Source organism: Musa acuminata, chromosome BXJ3-7, assembly GCF_036884655.1.
Source record: "Musa acuminata AAA Group cultivar baxijiao chromosome BXJ3-7, Cavendish_Baxijiao_AAA, whole genome shotgun sequence".
Classification (NCBI taxonomy): domain Eukaryota; kingdom Viridiplantae; phylum Streptophyta; class Magnoliopsida; order Zingiberales; family Musaceae; genus Musa; species Musa acuminata.
Window position 1 is genome coordinate 40,051,808 of NC_088355.1, and position 21,947 is coordinate 40,073,754.

General features: G+C 39.4%; 2 protein-coding genes across 3 annotated transcripts; both read left to right on the forward strand.

Annotated features, from left to right (window-relative positions):
- Positions 1 to 4,883, forward strand: LOC103992679 (hypersensitive-induced response protein 1). 2 transcript variants are annotated; one of them, XM_018829373.2, is made up of 7 exons: positions 19 to 234; positions 1,063 to 1,102; positions 1,976 to 2,172; positions 2,396 to 2,516; positions 3,865 to 3,956; positions 4,035 to 4,131; positions 4,304 to 4,883. In XM_018829373.2, exons 3-7 carry the CDS (start codon positions 1,984 to 1,986, stop codon positions 4,660 to 4,662), a joined length of 858 nt encoding a protein of 285 aa, XP_018684918.2. In that variant the 5' UTR covers positions 19 to 234; positions 1,063 to 1,102; positions 1,976 to 1,983; the 3' UTR covers positions 4,663 to 4,883. The 2 variants fall into 2 exon arrangements, with proteins under 2 accessions (XP_009410754.2, XP_018684918.2); XM_009412479.3 differs by lacking the exon at positions 1,063 to 1,102 and having other exon boundaries at positions 1 to 234.
- Positions 4,884 to 5,426: 543 nt separating this feature from the next.
- Positions 5,427 to 11,710, forward strand: LOC135643451 (mitochondrial outer membrane protein porin 1-like). Its single transcript, XM_065160430.1, has 6 exons — positions 5,427 to 5,626; positions 5,707 to 5,774; positions 9,033 to 9,143; positions 10,410 to 10,499; positions 10,600 to 10,808; positions 10,942 to 11,710. The coding sequence occupies exons 1-6, from the start codon at positions 5,584 to 5,586 to the stop codon at positions 11,246 to 11,248; spliced, it is 828 nt and encodes a 275-aa protein (XP_065016502.1). The 5' UTR covers positions 5,427 to 5,583; the 3' UTR covers positions 11,249 to 11,710.
- The last annotated feature ends 10,237 nt before the right edge of the window (positions 11,711 to 21,947 follow it).

Consider the following 21,947-nt stretch of genomic DNA (forward strand, 5'->3'; position numbering starts at 1 on the left):
AAAATCGCCCTTCAAATTTACATTCCATGCGACCCTAAAATCCATCAATCCGCATACGACGCCGTTTAGTTGCACCTGCTCATCTAAATCGCCGCGGTGTCATTCGTTGGCCGTCTTCGGAACATCCAAGGAGCCCTTCCCTCCCCCTTTGGTTTTCCGCCCCTATAATTCCCCCTTCCTCTGCCGTCGGGCGGCGCGATCCATCTTCTCTGCCAATTCGCTTTACAAGGCGAGGTAATTGGACCTCTCTCCCCTCTTTCTTCTACTTCGTCTTGAAATAATAAGCATCCGAGTCCCGATTGCCGTGCGCCTTAGGTTTGTCATCGCTCGGATCTCGTGTCTTCAGTAAATTTGATTTTGTATGGCTTTCTATTTGATCGGAAAGAATGACTTCTCATTTCTAGTGCTTACGGAGGATTTTTGGAATCGCATCTCTGGGTTCAATCATCAATTGAATTTATAATTTAGTAGTTTTGGTGAGAGGTGGGGTTTGACATGGGGCTATAACTCTTCTTTTGCTTTTGTATGAAGCGGAGTATGCGCCTTGGGTGCTTGACTATTCTTCTTCCTCCTTCCTTTGATCTTTCCTCAATCTGTTGCCTAGGTTCGTGGTTCATGATTATTTCGGAATATTACCGCAACTTTGTTCACCAAACTTCTCTTGCTCACCATTTACCCCTTTCTTTTCTGTTCGCCCTAATTGTTTAAAGTGCCAGCAACCATTGGTCGCGCCTGGATTTTTGTTTTTTTCTTGTGGGAATGGGAATTGAACATTTTCGCTGCGACTTGTATCACTTGCCCCCTGGTTGTAATATAGTTTTATATATATATACATACATACATACATACATACAACATGCATACATACTATGTATGTATGATGTGTTTATGTATGACTAGGAATTTATTGGCTGACACCACCTAGTGGATCTCTGGATCTCCCACTTGGATGAGGTTGATGACTTGCATCGTTGACTTACTATGGGCCGTTGGTTCTTTAAATGTTCATCCTTCTTCGTTTCTTTATTCATCCAAATTTCATCTTGATATTGTGATTTGCAGCCTCTGGCGTTCTGTTTTCTGACAACTTTTCGTGACAAAGGTGATTTCCTAATATCCTGATCTTTTCGATGACGTCACTTGTTTATCTCATATCTGCAACTTAGGATCAATAACCTGATATGGTGCCTGCTATGGTACCGCCTACTTCTTAGAGAGTCTTTCTGGGAATCAGGATTTTGGATTTTACTTGTTCTCAAGGGCTGTTATTGCAGATTTGAATTAAATATCTTTTAGAAGCACCTATATTCTTGTTCTTATTTGTTATCCAGTGATCATATAAAAATAGTTGGTGCTATGTTTTATGTTTATGACGTTCAGAATTTTGTTTTTGTTTCTGTGCTGTTAGCCACAGTAAATACCTAGAATTCGATGTGACCTGACTTAATGTTGCTGCATAATTTTTTCAGTTTCCCCCTCCCTTTTACTGTTGTTGTAATTTGCAGATTCAATGCTCTGATCTTGTGTCAAAGCTTGAAGATATTTTAAACAACATCATTCTTTTCAAACAACAATATGGGATTGTTGGATAGGGGATCCATGCAGGCTTCCAAGTGGCCATGTCTTAAGTCACTCAATTTGAATTTTTTTCACTTAGTTTATGAATCACAGCCAGGCATAAGGTGACATTAACCCTGTGAATGTTTCTGACACAGTAACATTATTTATGTAAGTTAGATCGGATGAGTTTCTGGATTGTTAAAGGTACAGAATTCCTTGTAGAACAAGAGTTAAGATCATCTGAACAATTTTTTGACTTTCTGCTTGTTAACTTGACTGAGTAAATCCACTGTGAAGTTACTTGCGTTGCTTTGCACAGGAATGACAACATGTTTGTTTTGACTTTATTAGCATTAAGATAGCTAATTATTGGTTAATATAGGTTAATCCTGTTTCATACAATTTTCTTATACAGAGAAAGAAATGGGGCAAGCTCTGGGTTGTGTACAAGTGGACCAGTCAACTGTTGCCGTTAGAGAAACTTTTGGAAAGTTTGATGAGATTCTTGATCCTGGGTGTCATTTCTTGCCCTGGTGTATAGGGAGGCAAATTGCTGGGTATCTTTCACTGCGTGTGCAGCAACTTGATGTCCGTTGTGAAACAAAGACAAAGGTTTGTGGCCCTGAACTTCATTCTTTGCTTATCTGTATTCGTCATTTAATAGGAATAATTTTCAGTTAATTTGAGCTATTCTACGTACACATTACTTTTAAAGTACTCATATGTGTCATTTTTCTTATTTCTTTCTATCTCCTATTATGATCTTTAATTAATGCTGGATATAAATGTTTCTGTTGTAGCTACTATATCCATTATGATTCTTGTGGTGCTTCAGGATAACGTGTTTGTCACCGTTGTTGCGTCTGTTCAATACCGTGCTCTCGCTGAGAAGGCATCTGATGCTTTCTACAGGCTTAGCAACACAAGAGAACAAATTCAATCCTATGTTTTCGATGGTAAGTTTACATAGTTTGACGATTGAGCTATTATTCAATGCACCAACTCATATTCTTTCAAATAATTTCTGATCCCATATTACTAATTGTATAAGAATTGATCATGAAGTGTCCTGATTGCTTGAGCTAGTCTTTCATTTGTCGAGATAATTTGTTCTGATTGTAACATACGATAATCTGTGGCAATGATGTTAGTACTGATGCTATCTATATATTCAAGGGCTTGGAGACTCAATTGATTCGATCTTCTAGTACTCGTGCTGTATCCCCAAGGGGCTTGAATATATATGATTTTGCACTATTAATTGTTTTATGTATGAAATGATATGGAATACATGGAGAAGATTTTCTTTCTTAGCTCTCATCAGTTATTACCATGTGATAACTTTACGGCCCCATCAATATTTATACTTTGTTACTTCCATAGGAAAATCAACATGGTAGCTTATTTTATGACAAATTTCAGTACACCCAAGCTTATCAGTTGATGCTAGTGATTTTTGGATTCAACCTTTCAATTCAAAATATCTACCAAATTGCTTAGTCAAACACCTACAATTTTTTTGTATAAATGGGATGTTATGGTATAAGATCAATTGTTAAGTAGGTATTTTAGCACTTGGGACACTAGGAAGCTAGTGGAGCATTTGCAATTTCTTCAGTCTGTGGCTGATGAAAATGTTCAGATATGAATACTCCACTAGAATCATGGATAGTGCTTTTCTCATGCTATCTACTTTCTAACGAATGTACACTTGTCAATTTCATGATTTTAGATTATAGACAAGGTACATGTGTGAAGGTTTGTATCAGATATGTTCATTTCACAACCACTTGACATCGTGGAGGCAGGTCACTTGCATTGATAAAATTGGCTGTTTCTGGATGGAAGGCTTATGACGAGAGGAGTTTTAATATCAATGTTTCTAAGAAGCGTAAGAATTGCAAATAGCAATCTAGCTTGTAAGAACACGCATTATCATCCATTTATAATGATGTGTCAAAAACAAAGAAAATACATGTAATGAAAGTCAAAATGGAGTTATAAAAACCATATCACAGAAACAGTATGAACATCTTATTTTCTGTCCTCTCTTGTTGCATCATATGTCAATAAGCATAGCTTTGTATCTTGAGTCTTTTTGAACTTTTCCTTCCCATTCTCAATACCCTTTGGACTTTGCTTTTCGGGCTTCTGATGCCAGTCCTTAGTGGTCATGTTCATAATTTTTTTGCTGGACAAGGAATACAAATTCAAGTTATTCCATTGACCAAAAAGTGAATCGTTATTATATCTGAAACTTGAAATTTGATTCTGTGAATAATTTAAGTATTTGCTGATTTTCAGTCATCAGGGCTAGTGTTCCAAAGCTGAACTTGGATGATGCATTTGAACAAAAGAATGATATTGCTAAAGCTGTAGAAGATGAGCTTGAAAAGGTAGTCCATGCTTGTTAATGAGTAATTGAGTATATCTCACTCTTTCATACTTTACTGACATGATTTCTCTGCATATAGGCAATGTCAATGTATGGGTATGAGATTGTTCAAACCTTGATTGTGGATATTGAACCTGATGAACATGTCAAGAGGGCAATGAATGAGATTAATGCAGGCAAGTGGTTTATAGTTTAGAGTGTTGATGAACCCTAGTTTTCGTGGCATTCTCTGACTAATTACTCCAGTAAATATGTGCTTTGCATCTATTATACTGTACATTTATTGTTGTTGTTATTATTATTGTAACTAATGTCCTTTATGTTTTTATTTTTAATTCATTACACCAGCTGCTCGGCTGCGGGTGGCAGCTAATGAGAAAGCTGAAGCTGAAAAGATACTGCAGATCAAACGAGCAGAAGGAGATGCTGAATCAAAGTACTTGGCCGGATTAGGTATAGCAAGACAACGCCAGGCCATTGTGGATGGCCTGAGAGATAGCGTGCTTGCTTTCTCAGTAAATGTACCAGGAACAACAGCCAAGGATGTCATGGACATGGTCTTAGTGACGCAATACTTTGATACCATGAAGGAGATTGGAGCCTCCTCGAAGTCCTCTTCTGTGTTCATCCCCCATGGGCCCGGAGCTGTGAGAGACATTGCTACTCAGATCAGGGATGGCCTTCTTCAAGCCAATACACTTCAGTAAGAGGAAGAAGGAGACACGGGTCCATGTTCCGGAGACTTTGCCGTAATGTTTGGGTATTTAAACCTTTTAAGTAGTGTTTGATTTAAGTGTGCCGTGGATGTATAAATAATGCAGCAGTTAATATCTGTGTCTGTGGTGTCAATAAGTTTCTTGTTAGGGTATACGAGTGTATTGGTCTATTTTGCTCTTAGCAATGAATGCCTTGTGAATTTGGTTCTGTAGATATCATCTTGCTTTCTGTGTTCAATAAAATGATGTAATTACTAAAGCCAGATATGTCGTTAGTTACGGTGATATGATCTGACGACATCGCCGGGCAGAGTTGAACGTCCCGGTGCTGGTTGTCAGACCTGGGAATCATTCTATTAAACTGCATTTTTGAACATTTATTATTTTTAGTCATCTCGGAGGGGGGGGGGGGGGTGATGAAGCATCGTGCCCTACCACGAATTCTCATTCGATTGGTTTCCATTCAATACCGGACATTTCCCTTGCAAAATCCAAGTCACCCCTGTGAACGTGCCAAGGGTGACATCTCGTGTCACGTGGCCTCCTTTGACCCGACATCTGACGCGTGATTCCGGCGAGAACTCGTGCCAAATAAATATAATTTATAAAAAACAAAATTCAATTTCCATCTCGTGATCCGACGGCTCGGATGACGGTACCCGGCCCCCAACGGCTGATGTCGCTCTAGGCCGACCCAATCCCTCTCGTGAGTCGTTGGATCATTTTCTTTGTTCCCACAACGGATTAGGGCTCCAACCCATTGGGCGTGCCTCCCCACCCTCCTCCCTCCGCGCATCCCTCCCACCATTTATCTGTCGTTCGGTCTCTGATTCATTCGGGAAAGCGCCGTCTTCTCTCTCTCTCTCTCTCTTCTGAATCTTCTTTCCGCCGTTTGATATCGATCGACGGAAGATGGGTCCAGGTCTCTACTCCGAGATCGGCAAGAAGGCCCGAGGTAGTTCGCCTTTTCTTTTTATTTCTCTCCCATCATTTTTCGTTTTTTTTTTGACGGAAATCTTCGAATTTTTCTCCCAGATCTTCTTTACAGGGACTATCAGACGGATCACAAGTTCACCGTCACCACCTGCACCTCAAATGGAGTCGTGAGTGATCGTCTTCTTTTCTTTTCCTCTTTTTTTTTTTTCCTCTTTGTGTCGGATGCTAGCAGTGCGGTTGTGTCGTTGAAAAATGGATTTGACGTCGTTCGCTTCTGATTATCTTCTAAATTTCTTTTCCTCGGATCAGTGGATGGTCCATTTGCAGCTCGTCTGTTGTTTAGTTATGTGGTGGTGAGTCAATCTCGAACTCACGTAGACGGCTCTCTGGTTTTCGTTTTCTTTTTCTTTTTTCCTTTGTAATCTTACAATCTATGACCGAAAGGATCTTGGGATGTTGTGCGACCGTAAGAGTGTGGATGGCTTATTTCCTTTTACCCATTTTTTTAGTTTGTCTAGTGGACTCCATTTAAGGGAGATTCTACTTGCGAGAATTAAGAATACGACGCAGGAAAATGCACTTGGATTTTTTTCAGTCTCTGTGCAAGTCCTAAGGGGATCTTTTTGAGGTCAGGAGTATCAGTAACTGTGTCTGCAACTGTATATCCATTGCTGCTGTGTGATGTTTGGTTAAGGTACTTACATCAGAGCACTGGAGCTCTTATCCTTGTTTTGATCGCATTAGACTCTAGGGTGGTACGTTCGACTCTTTCTCTAAAGTAAGGTGCTTAACAATCAACAGAAATTGTATTGCCCTCAACGTAGCTCGTATGGGAAAAGATACATGTTAAGACTCCGGCTATTCTTGTAGTTATCTTATGTGGAACTGTGACCTCTTTTCTTTTTGTGGAAGCGATGGCTAGGTTTTTTGGCATAAGTTACTGGAATGATCACATTTGGATCAGAATATAATTATAGTGATGAATTATAAGTCCTTTTTCGTGTGACCGTTAATCTTTTCTGGATAGTTGGGACCTTATGGTTTGTTATTTTATCCTGATTGTTAGTTACTTATTCCGACCAAATGCCATATATGGATGTATTTTCTGCAGTTGGATGTGGAGTCAGAAAAGTATTGGAACATTTTGGAATTTAATTGGTCTGTTATACGGCTGGAACTGAAATCTCAAAGTGCAGAGATATTTTTAAGTGTAAGAACCCTCAGTGGCAATGTAGCAGCTTAAGCCACATGTTCATTTTTTTTTGTTTAGAATAGCATGTATTGTGAATGCTGATGAGAGTTGACAGACTTAAACGTCTATCGGATGCCAATGAGGCCTGTGAAAATGGTGGTTTGATTTAGAAAGTCGCTGCTGAAGCAGAAGGAAAGGACACATAATATTGAATCATTAATGAAGAAGTATGAGGTGAAGATTATGAGGGTGAGTGACCCAACATCTGATGTTCTCTCTCTATTGGCATTATAGAAAGACACTTCACAAGATGGAGTGATGGATGAGCTACAGTTATTCCAGTTTAGTCTCATGATCCAATGTCTGACCCTTTTTGAGGACAAGAGAATTGAGACTAAATGATCTAGTGGTGACCTTATGACTGAGTTAATTTTTCAGGTAACTAACCCAATATATACCTTGTTCTTGAGGTATATGCCTCTTAGGTAGACGTCTAGTGTTCTGTAGCATGATAAAACCCTATTGCTCCTGGACAGACTTTCTTTGGGTATGTGATTATGTTACCATGTTTTCTTTGTTGCTGGCTGGATATAGTTTTTTCGTTTTTTACTCTTTGGTATTTTTAATTCAATTTTGTAGAGACTAGGCCTTGCAGTCATGATATTCTTCTGCTTATCCATGATTTGTCTGCTCATATAACGAATGTAGTTTAGTTTGTGGGTTTGTTGTCAACTTTACTAAATTTGATGCTTTCTTGTGTATTGCTACATCTATGATAAGTTGTTTCATGATTACCATCGTTTTCTTTTGGCACATGACATGGAGTATGAACAATTTTTTATTTGGCTTTCTATATGATCTCATGAAGCAGGGTACAATAAATAATCGTCTTTGTTGGCATGTATTAGTTACAATATGTTCAGATGGACAACGAGCTTGAGTTGACCTTTGATTCATGTTGGTTCATTCTAGATTGGTTTTACTAGTTCATACTCAAGATTTACTAGATATGTAGATTACTAAAGCAGTTGTTCTTCAGAGTTCTTTAAAAAAATGTAACAAACCAAATAAATGTAAAATTGTTGACAACATGTGATAATTCCTATCCTAATATAAATTTTTGATGAAACAATGGTCGGGAGAGATCTATATAACCAGCCCAAATAGGTGGGATCTTATGGTGTCTTGTTGTTACTAATCTAGGAAGCACGTCGCAGCGAGAATTTTCGTTGGTTCAATCACTTTAGATATGGAGGGTTTTGCTGGTGGTCATTTTATTGGTGTTTTTGAAGCAGTGCACTCTATGCTTACTAGAACGGGTTTTGCAGATATATCCTTTTCCCTCATTCTATCACTCTGTCCATATATCTGTGATTTTGTTACGGTAAGGTAAAAGAAATTTGAATATTTTTTAGTTTAGCAATTGGTGTTTAACTTGTGATAAAATAATAAGGAAAAATGTTCCCCGTTCAGCAACGACGCCATCATTAGTGCTACAATATAATGGTGTTTTTGAAGCAGTGGTAATTTTATTGGTGTTTTTGAAGCAGTGCACTCTATGCTTACTAGAATGGGTTTTGCAGATATTACTTTTTCCCTCATTCTATCACTCTGTCTATATATCTGTGATTTTGTTACGGTAAGGTAACAGAAATTTGAATTTTTTTAGTTTAGCTATTGGTATTTAGCTTGTGATGAAATAATAAGGAAAAATGTTCCCCATCAGCAATGACGCCTTCTTTAGTGCTACAATATAATGGACAATACATAGGAAGCCTTTGGCTCCATTTAAATGTACAACAAACTATTTAATATATCAAACAGAAAGGTGCAGGCCTAAAACACATGACTCCCTCTTTAGTGCTACAATATAATGGACAATACATAGGAAGCCTTTGGCTCCATTTAAATGTACAACGAACTATTTAATATATCAAACAGAAAGGTGCAGGCCTAAAACATTTTAACAAAAGGTTGACACCATGTTTCTCTGATTTATCTGGTTGCTACATGAGAGATACAGGCTTGAGCGTGTGCTGACTGTCCATGGTATGTTTGGAAAAGAAAACTCAATGATACTTGATACTTTTAACAGTTTGTCTTCAAAGTTGAAGATTCTCTAATTGGTTTCTATATCTACTACTCCCAGTTTATGATATATATATATATATGTATATTAGTCTATTTTTTCTAGAAATTTGTTTCTCTAATTGTTTGATTTATACTGCTGCAGGCAATTACGGCTACAGGTACAAGGAAGAATGACTTAATTTTTGGTGAGATCCAGTCCCAGATTAAGAACAAGAATGTCACCTTTGATGTGAAAACAAACTCAGATTCAAATGTAGGCCTTCTTTCCTTTCCTTGGTGAATTAGCTTTTAGTTAGTGTTTGAAGCCTAAGGCTTATACATGTAATAGTCCCTTAAATCTTTGAGTTCAATATCAATTCGTTAATAGTTTTTGTTCAATTGTTGGAAATGTTGGCAATGGTGCTTTCAGTTTCTTATGCTTATTAAGAACATGTTAAAGGCACCTATGGAAATAACATTGACCATTACTCTTAATGAACAGATTTTTGTTTACTGTATTATTCTTATATTTTGTATCTCATTTATAGTAGATTCTTCTTTCAACTATCCAATGGTTTTTTTGTTCTCTAGCCGTTGATCTGAAGTTCAATAATATTGCATCAATCTTTACAATCTACAACAGATTGTTGAAAACTTGAAATTACAATTTAAAATTTTGTGTTTCAAATGCATTGATATGAAGTTGGGATGATTGGTTATACTAATAGGAGGGTTTGGATCTTTTCCTGCATGTAAAGAATCATAGGGGCCTTAAAATTCAAGGCGGGACTAGAGTTGAGAACTTCATATAGGAGAACTAAAAAGGGGCATCGTTAGCATTTTTTTTACATTTTAATAATGGCTTTTAGGAGGTAAAAAGAGCTAAATCTTTAAACAAACTATTTTGTTATTCTTTGAGATTAATACTTCTAGTTCATGGAAGGACCTATGTGCACTATGTCTAAGATTTTAGCGATACATATGTTAATATGAATATTTGGATGGATTTAGTGGATCCATGTGCTTCAGTCACTAATATGTAAAACATCTTTGTCTATTGTCATATCACTATAAATAGTGCTATTTTGCTTTTCTTTGAGATTATTACTTCTAGTTCACGGAAGGACCTAAGTGCACAATGTCTAAGATTTTAGTGATACATACGCTAATATGAATATTTGGATGGATTTAGTGGACAGTTCCATGTGCTTCAGTCACTAATATGTAAAACATCTTTGTCTATTGTCAAATCATTATAAATAGTGTTATTTTGCATGGTTCCATGATATACTGACAACTGCAGTTTTATTTATAAGATAATTTTAATAAAATACATGATGCAACCAAGTCAATGATAATCAAACACATGGTTTGCTATTATCCTGGAAAAGTCATTTGTAGGTCTGGATGGTACTAATCTATTTTCGAGTCAATTGCATTTGGTGCATATCTGCCAGGAGACATTGTACTGATTCCTTGTACATATGAATTCTTTCTGCTTCCAGATGGTGATAAAAACATTTGTTGTGGTATTTGCTAGGTTACAACTACAGTTACTGTTGATGAACTTGCCACCCCAGGATTGAAGACAATTTTCAGTTTTGTTATTCCAGACCAGAGGTCTGGCAAGGTATGTAAAAGTATTCAGTTTTTGTCGGGGAAGATATGTCAGTATAGTTATATTTTTTAGCTAAATTGTTTTATTTACTAACATGTTACCATGTTTGCAGGTTGAGCTTCAGTACTTGCATGACTATGCTGGGGTTAATGCTAGTATTGGATTGACTGCCAATCCTGTGGTTAACCTTTCTGGCGTGGTTGGATCTAAGAACATCTCAGTTGGTGCTGATGTAGCATTTGATACTGCAACTGGTAATTTTATCAAATACAATGCTGGTTTGAGCATCACTAATGCAGATCTTATTGCTTCACTTACTCTGTAAGTAGTTTTTCTAAGTTTCAGCAAATAGAGATTCTCTGCAAAATTTGCCAATTGTCTCTAATGACAATGCCAGATTCTAAGCATGGTCTAGTCTATATATTAACAAAATTTGAATGTTATTGGCATGCAGGAATAACAAGGGAGATAGCTTGAGTGCTTCCTATTACCACTTGGTTAACCCTTTGTCAAGTACAGCAGTTGGCGCAGAGCTGAACCATAGTTTCTCGAGCAATGAGAACACACTCACCTTTGGTACGCAGCACGCACTGGACCCCCTGACTACAGCGAAGGCACGCTTCAACAATTATGGCAAGGCTAGTGCACTCATCCAGCATGAATGGAAACCCAAATCATTTTTGACCATCTCAGGAGAGGTTGACACCAAGGCCATTGAAAACAGTTCAAAAATAGGCTTGTCCTTGGTGCTCAGGCCATGAAAGAGTCTTGGGTAATATTTGCTGTGTGCCTCCGTTTCATACTCGAGTGGAATAAGTTGAGAAAAGATGGTGGCCCGGAGGTGTGGCAGTGTCGTTAACTTGAGTTATTGTCTTTCTTGCTGGTACTTGTTTTGGCAGTTCAAATGGAGGCTTTGGCTCTCTACTTGCTTTGATACTAGTCTGCAACAATAATTCTTATTCGGCGACTGGGGCCTGATCCCGACCTGCTCACTTTTAATTTTCTTCCCAGATGTAAACTGGTTCAGAGCAGAGACTAACGTCAAACTGTTTTCGCTTGATGCCTTGTCACAAGCATTATTATGTCCTGCTTTGTCGTTTCCCTAAAATTATGCCATTGCTTGTTTATGGTGACTGTGGTCTAAAACTTTGTAGAGCCAGCATGACTTTTGTAGTCAAGGGTGGGCTAATTTTCTATCCTCGAGTGAGGTTTCAGGATTTTCAGCCTGTGATATCTTGTGCGTGCACATTCCTCCTTGCATGATTAGTTTCTTTCAATTAATCATATGTTTACTTGTCAGTCGAGAGATCTACATCACTCTTTACCCATGGAAATACAAACTTGCTTATCATTTATTAAGAAAGATAATCAAGTTTTTTTTTTCTCATTTTTTTAAATATAAAAATATATTTCGAATAGAGAGAAATTTGTTTTTTTCAAACTATAAAAATGTGGATATGCAATGAGTAACTAAGCATTGGATGGATCTGAGTTAGAAAATCTCTCACTCTTTAGGAGGATAATATTTTTTTCTCTCTTTAGGAGGATAACATTTTTTTCTTGGCGATACTTCGAATGATCTTTTTAGATTTTGATGGGTCATCATATATTCAGGTTGATAATTAAGTTTAATTAATTTTTTTGTAAAAAATTATTTTTCTAATCTCGTAGAAATGATAACTAGGTCAATGACTTCGTCCTCCATAGAGTTAATCGATTCATAATCACTGAGGCGATGGTTTCAAGTAAATGTGAGGAGATAAGTAAAATATCGTGACAAGAGTGACCATCGTTGGTTTCAAACCTGAGATCACCTCGACAAATAAAACAAGATCAACTCGAGCTGCCTCGCTCGAGACCTGAGTTGACCCCTCTTAACATAATGAGAACCGAGATCTTCTTATATATAAAGGAAAAAAGGGTTCTTAAAGGACCTTTAATCGTTGAAGACACTATTGGAAAGGAGAGACGGATCTAAGTATTGTTGCTTTCACCATGACTATGTCCATGACACAGAAGACTATTGTGATTTGAAGGAGTAAATCAAGGAGCTTATTCATCGAGGGCACCTTGAGAGATTCGTCTAGAGACCTCAAAAACCTTCATCTCGACCTCAGGGCCTAGTGGAGAGACAAATCAATATCATCATCGGGGGACCTGCCTCAAACAACACCTCATGTTGCAAAGACTATGCCCGAGCTACCATCGAGAAGTGCCTAAGGTCAAAAAACTACTCAGAAATAACCTGTAAGGGAAATGATAGCATTGGCGACTTGGACACGATTATACAAGTGCCATATAATCATGTCAGAAGTCGCCACGATCATGTCCAAGGCGCCATGATCGTGTCCAAGTTGCAAGTGTTATCATTTCTCTCACATAAATGATAGGGCATCTATCATCAATCGACACATGGTTGTCATATGAGATCTAAGTCATCCTGTACTCATATGCTTATGTGGACGAAGATTCAATACAAGGAAAAACAAACTTCCTTCTCGTTCACTACGATAAAGAAAGACAATCCTAATATTCCTTCTCATCATTTAAGGTATAAAAATATATTTTGAATAGGGGAAGCTCTCTTATTTTTGAACTATAAAAACCCATATTTGGAGGACCTTGGATGACTAACTTGAGCGTCGGAGGGGCCAGGTCGGGAAACCTCTCCTGACCTTAGTCTTTGTATAAGTGGTAGCACCCTAGGAGCATGACATTTCTGTTGAATCTCGTATTTTGATGATGAAACCACTTGATATGTGTTTATGTTTTAATCTGTGTTTTGAGTGACGCAGGATGTTTCGATTAGGATGAGACAATTAAAGCAGGAAAAATCATGTTATGCCGGAGGAACATGTCAGAAGATTGGACGTAAGGCCGGTGGATCGATCGATGTATCGATAGAAGGCTTCGGGCCGTGGACTCGGGCATCGGGCCAAGAAGAGCGGGTACTGTGCCAAGGATATCAGAGTTGCGGAGTCAACTGACCGATTGGGCAATAGGCCGCAGGAGAGGATGATGCGCCGAATAATCGGACGAAGCATCGAGGGACTAATGACATGTCGGACAACTTGGTTAATTGCTTAGGATTAATTATCTCGATCGAAGTTTTGTTTTACATATGCAGGATTAACTACGATGGAAGTAAGACATGTAGTAGGAGTTGCGCCGGAGTCAAGACTATGATCACATTGGGAGTTCGAGAGTTCGACGGAAGTCCGAACGATTGTCGGAGGTTCTGTGGGAACAAATCCAAGAAGTCCAGGAGCTTGCCAAAGAAGCTCGTCGGAACTCGCCAAGTGGATCGTCGTAAGTCCAAGAGTTTATCGAAAGTCCACCGGAGCATCACCGAAGGTTCGTCGGATGTTCGCCGGAAGTTTAACGGAAGCTCGTCGGAAGAAGCGATTGACGCACCGGAGCAAGTTGTAGTAAATGTCTTAAGAAATATCGTAGTTAGCATGTAGATTAAATTAGGAATGGAAGATGATCCCATTAACTTAATCTAGGGGCAATTGGCCCTTGATAGACCCAAATTGGGCTGAATGGATCAACTCATTCGGACTAGAATTCCTGCCAGGTGGTGGCACCGCCAGGGTCGGCGGTGGCACCGCCCAGGAGATGGTCTCCCAGGAAAGCTGGGTAGTGCAACCGCCCTTGTCAAGCGGTGGCACTGCCAGAGCTCGGTCTCCAAGCTTTGTTAGGCGGTTGTACCACCTCAGTCAGGAGGTAGTACCACCAGGACCCCGGAAATCGGGGAAAAGATATTTTTGAGCTCCAAATTTAAACCAGTTTGGGGCCTATATATACCCCACCCTTTCCTGCATGAAAGGGCACCGAAAATCCAATCTTACTCTGTGAGTTTTAGAGCTCAAAAGTGTTGTAAAGGCTAGAAGTTCTCCTCCCTTTTTTCTTCCAAGTTTTAATCTTTCAAGAGAGGAGAGAAAAGTTTGTAAGGGTTGTCTTTTAAGCCCGTCAAAAGGAGTGAAACTATAAAAGGGTGGTTTGCCTTCGCTTATTAAAGGAAGGCCTATAGTGGACGTTGGTGACCTTGTCGGAGGAGGAAGCCGAAAGTGGATGTAGGTCACGTTTGACCGAACCACTCTAAAATATGGTTTGCATTTCCTTCGTGCTATTTATCTTAACTGCAAACTGCCTTCCTTACTTTACTTCAAATACGTTTCCGTAAGCTTTCAAAGTTATTATCTGCACGAAACGACTTTTACGTTGGAATTGGATTTCAACGTACGAACGCAGTTTTAAACGTCGAAAGTTTTCTGCTGCACTAATTCACCCCCCCCCCCCCCCCCCCCTCTTCTTAGTGCTCTTGATCTTAACAATTTCTCCATTGGTGATACTTTGGACAATTCTTTGCACACGGGTCCGGACCACATTAGACTGACTTAGATGTCAACAACATTTTTCCTTTTAACATTTGGTACTAAAAGGAGGGCTGAATATCATATGAACATTCACCCTCCAATCCTCTCGACGAATGCTCCAGCAAGGAGGCCTTGCTTTCAACCCACAACATTTTTACTCAGGAGGGGTAATTGTCATCCTTCTCATATGTGGATATATCCATCTCAATGCAGGTGCCGACGGGGCACTAGCGCTTAATTAATGACCTTAGAACTTCACCCTTAGGGATGAACTCAAGCCACCTGCTTGTCCCTATCGAGCTATTCCTAAATCTCACTCATTAAGTGTAGACGCTCACAAGCATGTCGTAGGCCATCACCTCACTATTGCCTGAGCTAGCCTAATAAGCGCTGCCACCATTGACACCTTAATGGCCATTGGCACTAGCACCTGGCAGAATCCGCCCCAACCCCCCCCCCCCGATTGACATGATACTAGCATCTCAGGATCACCTAAGGTTTGCAAGACTGCTAGCCAAAGGAGCCCGTTGCTCCCTAGTGGTGGAGTTTAACGCATCATCGCGCCATCGTTATGCTCCGCCTAATCCGAGACTCAATCGGTGAATTCAACGAATGACTCCTTGAGGGTCCAGTTAAGGCAAATGGACCAATGCCTAGATGAAATGTAATAGGAGTTCCAATAGTCCACTAGGAGAATTCAGCCAATTTCACCTTGGGTCGATCCTCATACATCTAGAACATCCAAGAGGAACAAATCTCAACCAACTTCCACCTCCTATTGTTGAAAACTTTTGACAATAGTACTGACCTAGTTGAACACATTACCGACTTCTGCACCCAAATGTCTTCCTATGGCACCTCGGACGCTCTAATGTGCCATGTGTTCCCAACAACACTGAGAGGCATGGTGCAAGACTGGTACACTCGTCTAAAGCCACTCTTAGTCAACTCCTTCACTTAGCTCGCAAGGAAGTTCAAACTTTGCTTTCTTGGGAATGTATGCCTGAGGCCATTACCGACAATGTTGCTATGACTAAAGTAAGGAGAGGAAGAGATACTCTTCGACTTCATTGCTCGGTTCACCAATGAGGTCCAAGGCATGCAAGAAGCCCATCCATTACACAAAATTCAAGCCATCATGATGGGGCTCAGGTTCTCTCGACTTTAATGTTCATTAGTAGAAAGGCCACCAGTAACCATCCCCAAGGTCCTCCAAAGGGCTAACCAATTCATCGCCGTTGAGGTAATAATCTTAAGTAAGTACGAGAAGACATGTAAAAGACTATGACAAGAGTGATCACCGTTGGTTCTAACCCTGAGGTTACCTCGGCAAAGAAAATAAGATCGACCTAAGCTACCTTGCTTGAGACTTGAGTTGACCCCTCTTAATATGATAATAAGTAAGGAGTTCGTATAGATAAAGGAAAAAAGAATTCTTAAATGACCTTCAATCGATGAGGACACTATTGGAAAGGAGAGATAAATCCAAGTATTATTGCTTTCACCATGACAATGACTACAACACGAAAGATTGTCATGATTTGAAGGAGCAAATTGAGAAGCTCATTGTCATAAGAAACCTCCTGAGATTCATCTGAACACCTCGAAAACCTTCTCCTCAACCTTAGGGCCCGATAGAGAGACAGATTGACATCATCATCGGGGGATTTACCATGGGAGGGGACAATACCTTAGGTTACAAAGCCTATGCTCGAGCTACCATTGAGAAGCACCCGAGGTCAGAAGATGACTCAAAAATAACCTTCAAGTACGAAGAGATGAAATACCTCGACTCAAATCATGATGATGCCATAGTGGTATCTATAAGAATGATTAATGCTTGAGTGAAGAGGGTTACGATCAACATAGGTAGCTCCATTGATATTCTCTACTTTGATATTTTTTAAAAACTTAGGCTCTCAGCTAATGATATCACTTCTATGACTTTTTCGTTAACGAAGTTAATGAGCAACTTTATCTCTCCTCTCGAGACCATGAGCCAGCATATCACGTTTGTGATAAATCCTGCTCATAAATGTGATAACCAAGTCTATGATAGTTGACATCCCCTCAACATAAAATGCTATCATAAGCCAACCCACACTCAACAAGCTGAGGGCTGTGGTGTCAACCTATCACATGGTGATGAAGTTCTCAATAATAATTAATATTATGGATCTAAGTGGTGATATGAAGGAGTCTCGTTAATGATATCTAATGACAGTTTCCTTATTGAAGAAGGCCCAGCCCGAGGCACTACCGATGGACCCCCGAGATTTCACTAAACTCTTTACACATCTAGAACCAATAGAGATACTGGTAAAAAAAACCTTTGGACAAGGCTCATCCTAATCGGGTCATTAAGATCAGGGCGATGCACCTCTAGGAGAAGCGAGTATAGCTCGTTGACTTTTTCAAGAAAAATACTAAAGTGTTCGTTTGGTCACTAAGCGATATGCCTAGAATAGACCCCGATGTGACTTAGCACCCCCTGAACATTTCCCCTAAGATTTGACCTATGAAGCAAAAGCCTCATAAGTTCTCTCCCAAATGCCAATAAGCAATTAACGATGAGGTGGACAAGCTGTTAAGGGGCAAGTTTTATTGCTAAAGTGCAGTACCCCTAATGGCTTGCAAACATTATATTAGTAAAAAAATCTAATGAAAATTGAAGAATGTGTTTTGATTACATCGATCTAAATAAAACATGTTCGAAGGACAACTACCCTCTTCCTCATATTGATCAGTTGGTTGATGCTACCTTAGGCTATAAGCTTCTTACTTTCATGAATGCATTTTTAGGATATAAATAATTAAGGATGGCTCCTTGAGATCAAGAACATACCTTCTTCATCACAAATGCATATATTATTATAGAGTCATGTCATTCGGATTGAAAAATACAGGAATGATATACCAAAAGATAGTTAATAAAATGTTCAAGCATCAAATTGGGAGGAACGTCAAGTTATATAAGGATGATATAATAGTCAAAAGCAGAATAACTAACTCGCATCTAGCGAGCTTGGTTGAGACATTTTAGGTTTTGGAGAGATATAATATGCACCTCAATCCATTCGATCGCACTTTCGCATTTTCTTGGATTCATTTTTCACTAGAGAGGATTATACACAAACCTGAAACGGTTTGCACCATATTAGAGATGCATCCATCTCGGTCGGTAAAGGAAGTGCAATAATTAACAGAATAAATAGCTACACTTACCTGGTTCCTATCCTAGTCCGGTGACAAGTGCTTGCACTTCTTTTGGGCATTGAAAATTCTAAACGATTTTCTATGGATCAACAAGTGCTAGAGGCATTTGAGAAGTTGAAGCATCATCTCGCCTAATTTTCATGACTCTCCTCCATTCCAAGCAAGGCTTTTAACCTCTATCTCATTACCACCAAGCAAGTTGTTAGCACATTATTGATGTAGGATGACTTGGGAGTCCAAAGACCCATTTATTATATCAACCATGTACTAAACGGAGCTGAGTGATACCCTCTATCGAGAGGCAAGCTTTTGCGCTAGTATTAGTGGCAAGGAATCTTCATCTCTATTTCTAAATGTTAGTTATAGGTGCCCTATAAGCCAATCACGTGAGTGATGGCACCTGTGGCACGCTGTGATAAGATCACAATAATGAGACCGATTCACCTTTAAACATAGACACTAAATTATCCTAGTTATAGGTTACTCGAGAAGGACATCGAGATAACTGGATAGATTGGTGCGCTATATACTCGTCCATATGATGAAGGCAGTTGGTCTCATAGTTGCTCATGTAGGGACATTAGAGGTATAGTGTAGGTGCTCATTGGAGAATGAGTTCATATATTGATCTGCTTACGAAATGTTGAATGGTTAATTATACCTAATATTAGACAATGATTACGTAGTCATAGTTGTATGTCTGGTCCTTAGACTTGAGATACCAAGGATGTCTTGTATAAGCACTTCATTCTTTGACATCGGACTTACATGTTTGAAAATTTCAAATCTGGTATAGTTGGTTCTCGATAATGGTAACCAACCTTACAAAGGCAATTGAATATCAGTAGAGGATTATCCACTCTCAGAATCACGAGAGAAATATCCTATGTGTCTTTGCTTAGACAAAATCCCTGGCCAAGGTCGTTTGGAGAGAGGAGTTCTCAAAGAGAATCCGATTAGAGCGAGACTCTGATAAGATTTCGTATGGCTCTAATGTCACCATTCTCAATATATGATCTCTATGATATTGGATGGATAAGGGACTATAGATACATGGTAATTGTGGACAAACAGATCCGATGGATTAGATCATCCTGTACCATTTGAGGACTATGGCATAATGGCCTAGTATGTCCATAGTTGATGAGTCGAGTGAATTATTATGAAGATAATAATTCATTATATTAGAAGGAGTTTTAATAAGATCAACTCACGACCAGCTAGATATCGGGCATAAAGGGTCACACATATATGGTGGATGTTGCGACGAGTAGAGGTGCAGATATGAGATATCTGCGGAGCCCTTAGTTTGGATTCTATGGATAAGATCTAATTGGACAATTGGATAGAGATCCAATTGGACAATTGGATAAAGATCCAATAGCCTTATGATGCGCATAGAGAGGGAGACCCCACAGCGATCTGAGGAGCATTGTCACTGCATCCATTGTGTGGATCACCACTAGAGAGGAGTACGTGAGTTCTCCTTCATCGACTCCATTAGATTTAAAAATTTTATGGATATTCGATCTCTCTATGTAATATTTCTAACATGATACATGCAATTTTTTGATTTTGCGATTATCTCGCATACTAATCGTTGCACAACGATCAAGTACTTAACTTTGGAAAATCTAGTTTTTATTTTATTTTCTGCTACGCATAAGATGCCGACCTACGATTTTCTAGCACTAAGTGCATCCTATATAGGTGATCACCAACCAACCGCTCAAGCGGATCCCTTCAGAATTTAACATCTCGAGGTGGATGCTAAAATGATCGGTAGAGTTAGGCGAGTTCAACATTCAATATGTATCGAGGGTTGCCATTAAAGTTCAAACATCGGTGGATTTCATATCAGAGCTTACCCTCTCACATGAGGTCAAAGTTGACAAGCACACCCTCTTAACATGAATCATATTCATAGATGATTCCACCATAATGGAAAGAGGTAGTGTTGGACTTGCCCTAAAAGGTTCAAACAAGTAGGTGTACGAAGAAGCTCTATAGTTTAAGTTCAAAATCTCCAATAATGAGACTGAATATAAAGTTCTTCTCTCAGAACTCTGACTCGCCTAAGAGCTCCAAGTGTAGGACTTAATGGTGTTCAATGACTCACAATTGGTCGTGAGCCAAGTTGATGGGAGCTACAAAGCTCGAGATGGGACCATGGTGAAATACCTTGTCAAGGTGTAGTGGTTAGCCTGAAGCTTCTCCCGACTCAATGTGCTAAAGGTACCTCATCTAAAAAAATACCTAAGCTGATGCACTAATCAGATTAGCCTCCACCCAAGTTCAAAGGGAGGGCTTGCCGATAGTCGAGACATTATCAATTCAAATCATCGAAGGGCATGATGTGGCCATAGCCAAGGAGGAACTGAGCTGGATCGATAAGATCCTATTCTACAAGAGAGATGAGACACTCCCTGTTGATACTATAGTGGCTCAAATGGTTAGTCATCATCAAGCATGGTATTGCATAATGAATGACTGCTTGTACCAAAGATCCTTCATTATGTAATGGTCTATTCACCTATTGCCACTTGCAAATACCTTTCCTTAGGTATTTGCGAGGAAATACCTTTCCTCAAGTATTTGCAAGATCCTTCATTATGTAATTGTCCATCTTGCCCCCCACCCTAAATGCATACTTCGAGACTTTTTACGAAAGGGGTTCAAAGCACGGTGTTTAATTCATTCGGCATGGGAGTGCTTCGAGACTTCTCACGAGAGGGGTTCAAAGCACGATGTTTAGTTCATTCGGCATGGGAGTGTTCATGTTCAAGATATCATCTTGTAGGTCAGGTTTTCCTGATTCAGATGTCTAAGGCATGTTGGGCTTATGTTTTTGTCGTAACAAATTTTTCTTTATAAGATTTGGGTTTCCAAACACATGCTTTTCGGGCACATTTGGCCTTGCGCCTCCACCGTAGCAGATTTACCTTGGCATGGGTCGAGTTTCCTATCTTACATGCCTTGGGAGCATTTGGCCTTACACCTCCACCATAACGGATTTCTCATTACGCGTGTCGGGTTTCCCGACTTATGTATCTTGGGTGTATTTGACCTTATACCTCCGTCGTGGTTGATTTACCTTAATGCAGGTCGAGTCAAACTGATACACCTTAGACACATTTGGCTTCGCATCTCCACCGTGATAGATTTTTTGTTATGCAGGTCAGGTTTTTCGACTCACATCGTCATGGTGAGAAAATATGAAATCTATCATGACATAGGCATAGGGCCAAATGAGCCTAAGACATGAGTTTGAAAACTAGACTCATGCCTAAATAAACCTACCATGGTAAAGGTATAGGGCTAAATAAGCCCGAGTCAGAAACCTGACCCATACTATGACAGATTTCAAATCCCTTCTCCGTCGTGATAGATTTTGGATTTTTCCCATTGTGAGAATATGAGTCAAAAAAACTCGCATAATGAGAAATTTATCGTGATGAAAATATGAAGTCAAATAATTAACTATAGTAGACAATTAATTTTTGCGACGGCGATATGGAAACCTCAGGCATTACCAATCGAATCGTCGAATGTTATGGTTAGTATTATGATGCATCGTATTAATCTAATTATGGTATTTGGTGGATGTGTCAGACTGACAAAGCGTTTGAAATGTAGATCAACGTGTCACGGTGACAGTTGGTATCGTACATGTGTTGGGACAACAAAACAACTGCAAATGATTGAAACCCTCGGTGAGTCGATAAGCTCCTTGGTGCCTTTTGTTCCAATGTAGATGACCGAAGCCCTTCAGTTGGAAGAAGAAAGCCTTGAGGTTTATGGCAATAGCTTATTCTTCTGCACGTCCCCTGTTGACTTAATCAGTGACACCAGTCATTTGAACAAA

Bases quoted from the DNA above. Each gene is read 5' to 3' on its own strand.
- LOC103992679 (XM_009412479.3), top strand. From the start codon at position 1,984: ATGGGGCAAGCTCTGGGTTGTGTACAAGTGGACCAGTCAACTGTTGCC. The intron at 2,517-3,864 runs GTAAGTTTACAT...GCTGATTTTCAG, and splicing joins TCAATCCTATGTTTTCGATG to TCATCAGGGCTAGTGTTCCA. The intron at 4,132-4,303 runs GCAAGTGGTTTA...TCATTACACCAG, and splicing joins AATGAATGAGATTAATGCAG to CTGCTCGGCTGCGGGTGGCA.
- LOC135643451 (XM_065160430.1), top strand. From the start codon at position 5,584: ATGGGTCCAGGTCTCTACTCCGAGATCGGCAAGAAGGCCCGAG. The intron at 5,775-9,032 runs GTGAGTGATCGT...ATACTGCTGCAG, and splicing joins CCTGCACCTCAAATGGAGTC to GCAATTACGGCTACAGGTAC. The intron at 10,500-10,599 runs GTATGTAAAAGT...CCATGTTTGCAG, and splicing joins CAGACCAGAGGTCTGGCAAG to GTTGAGCTTCAGTACTTGCA.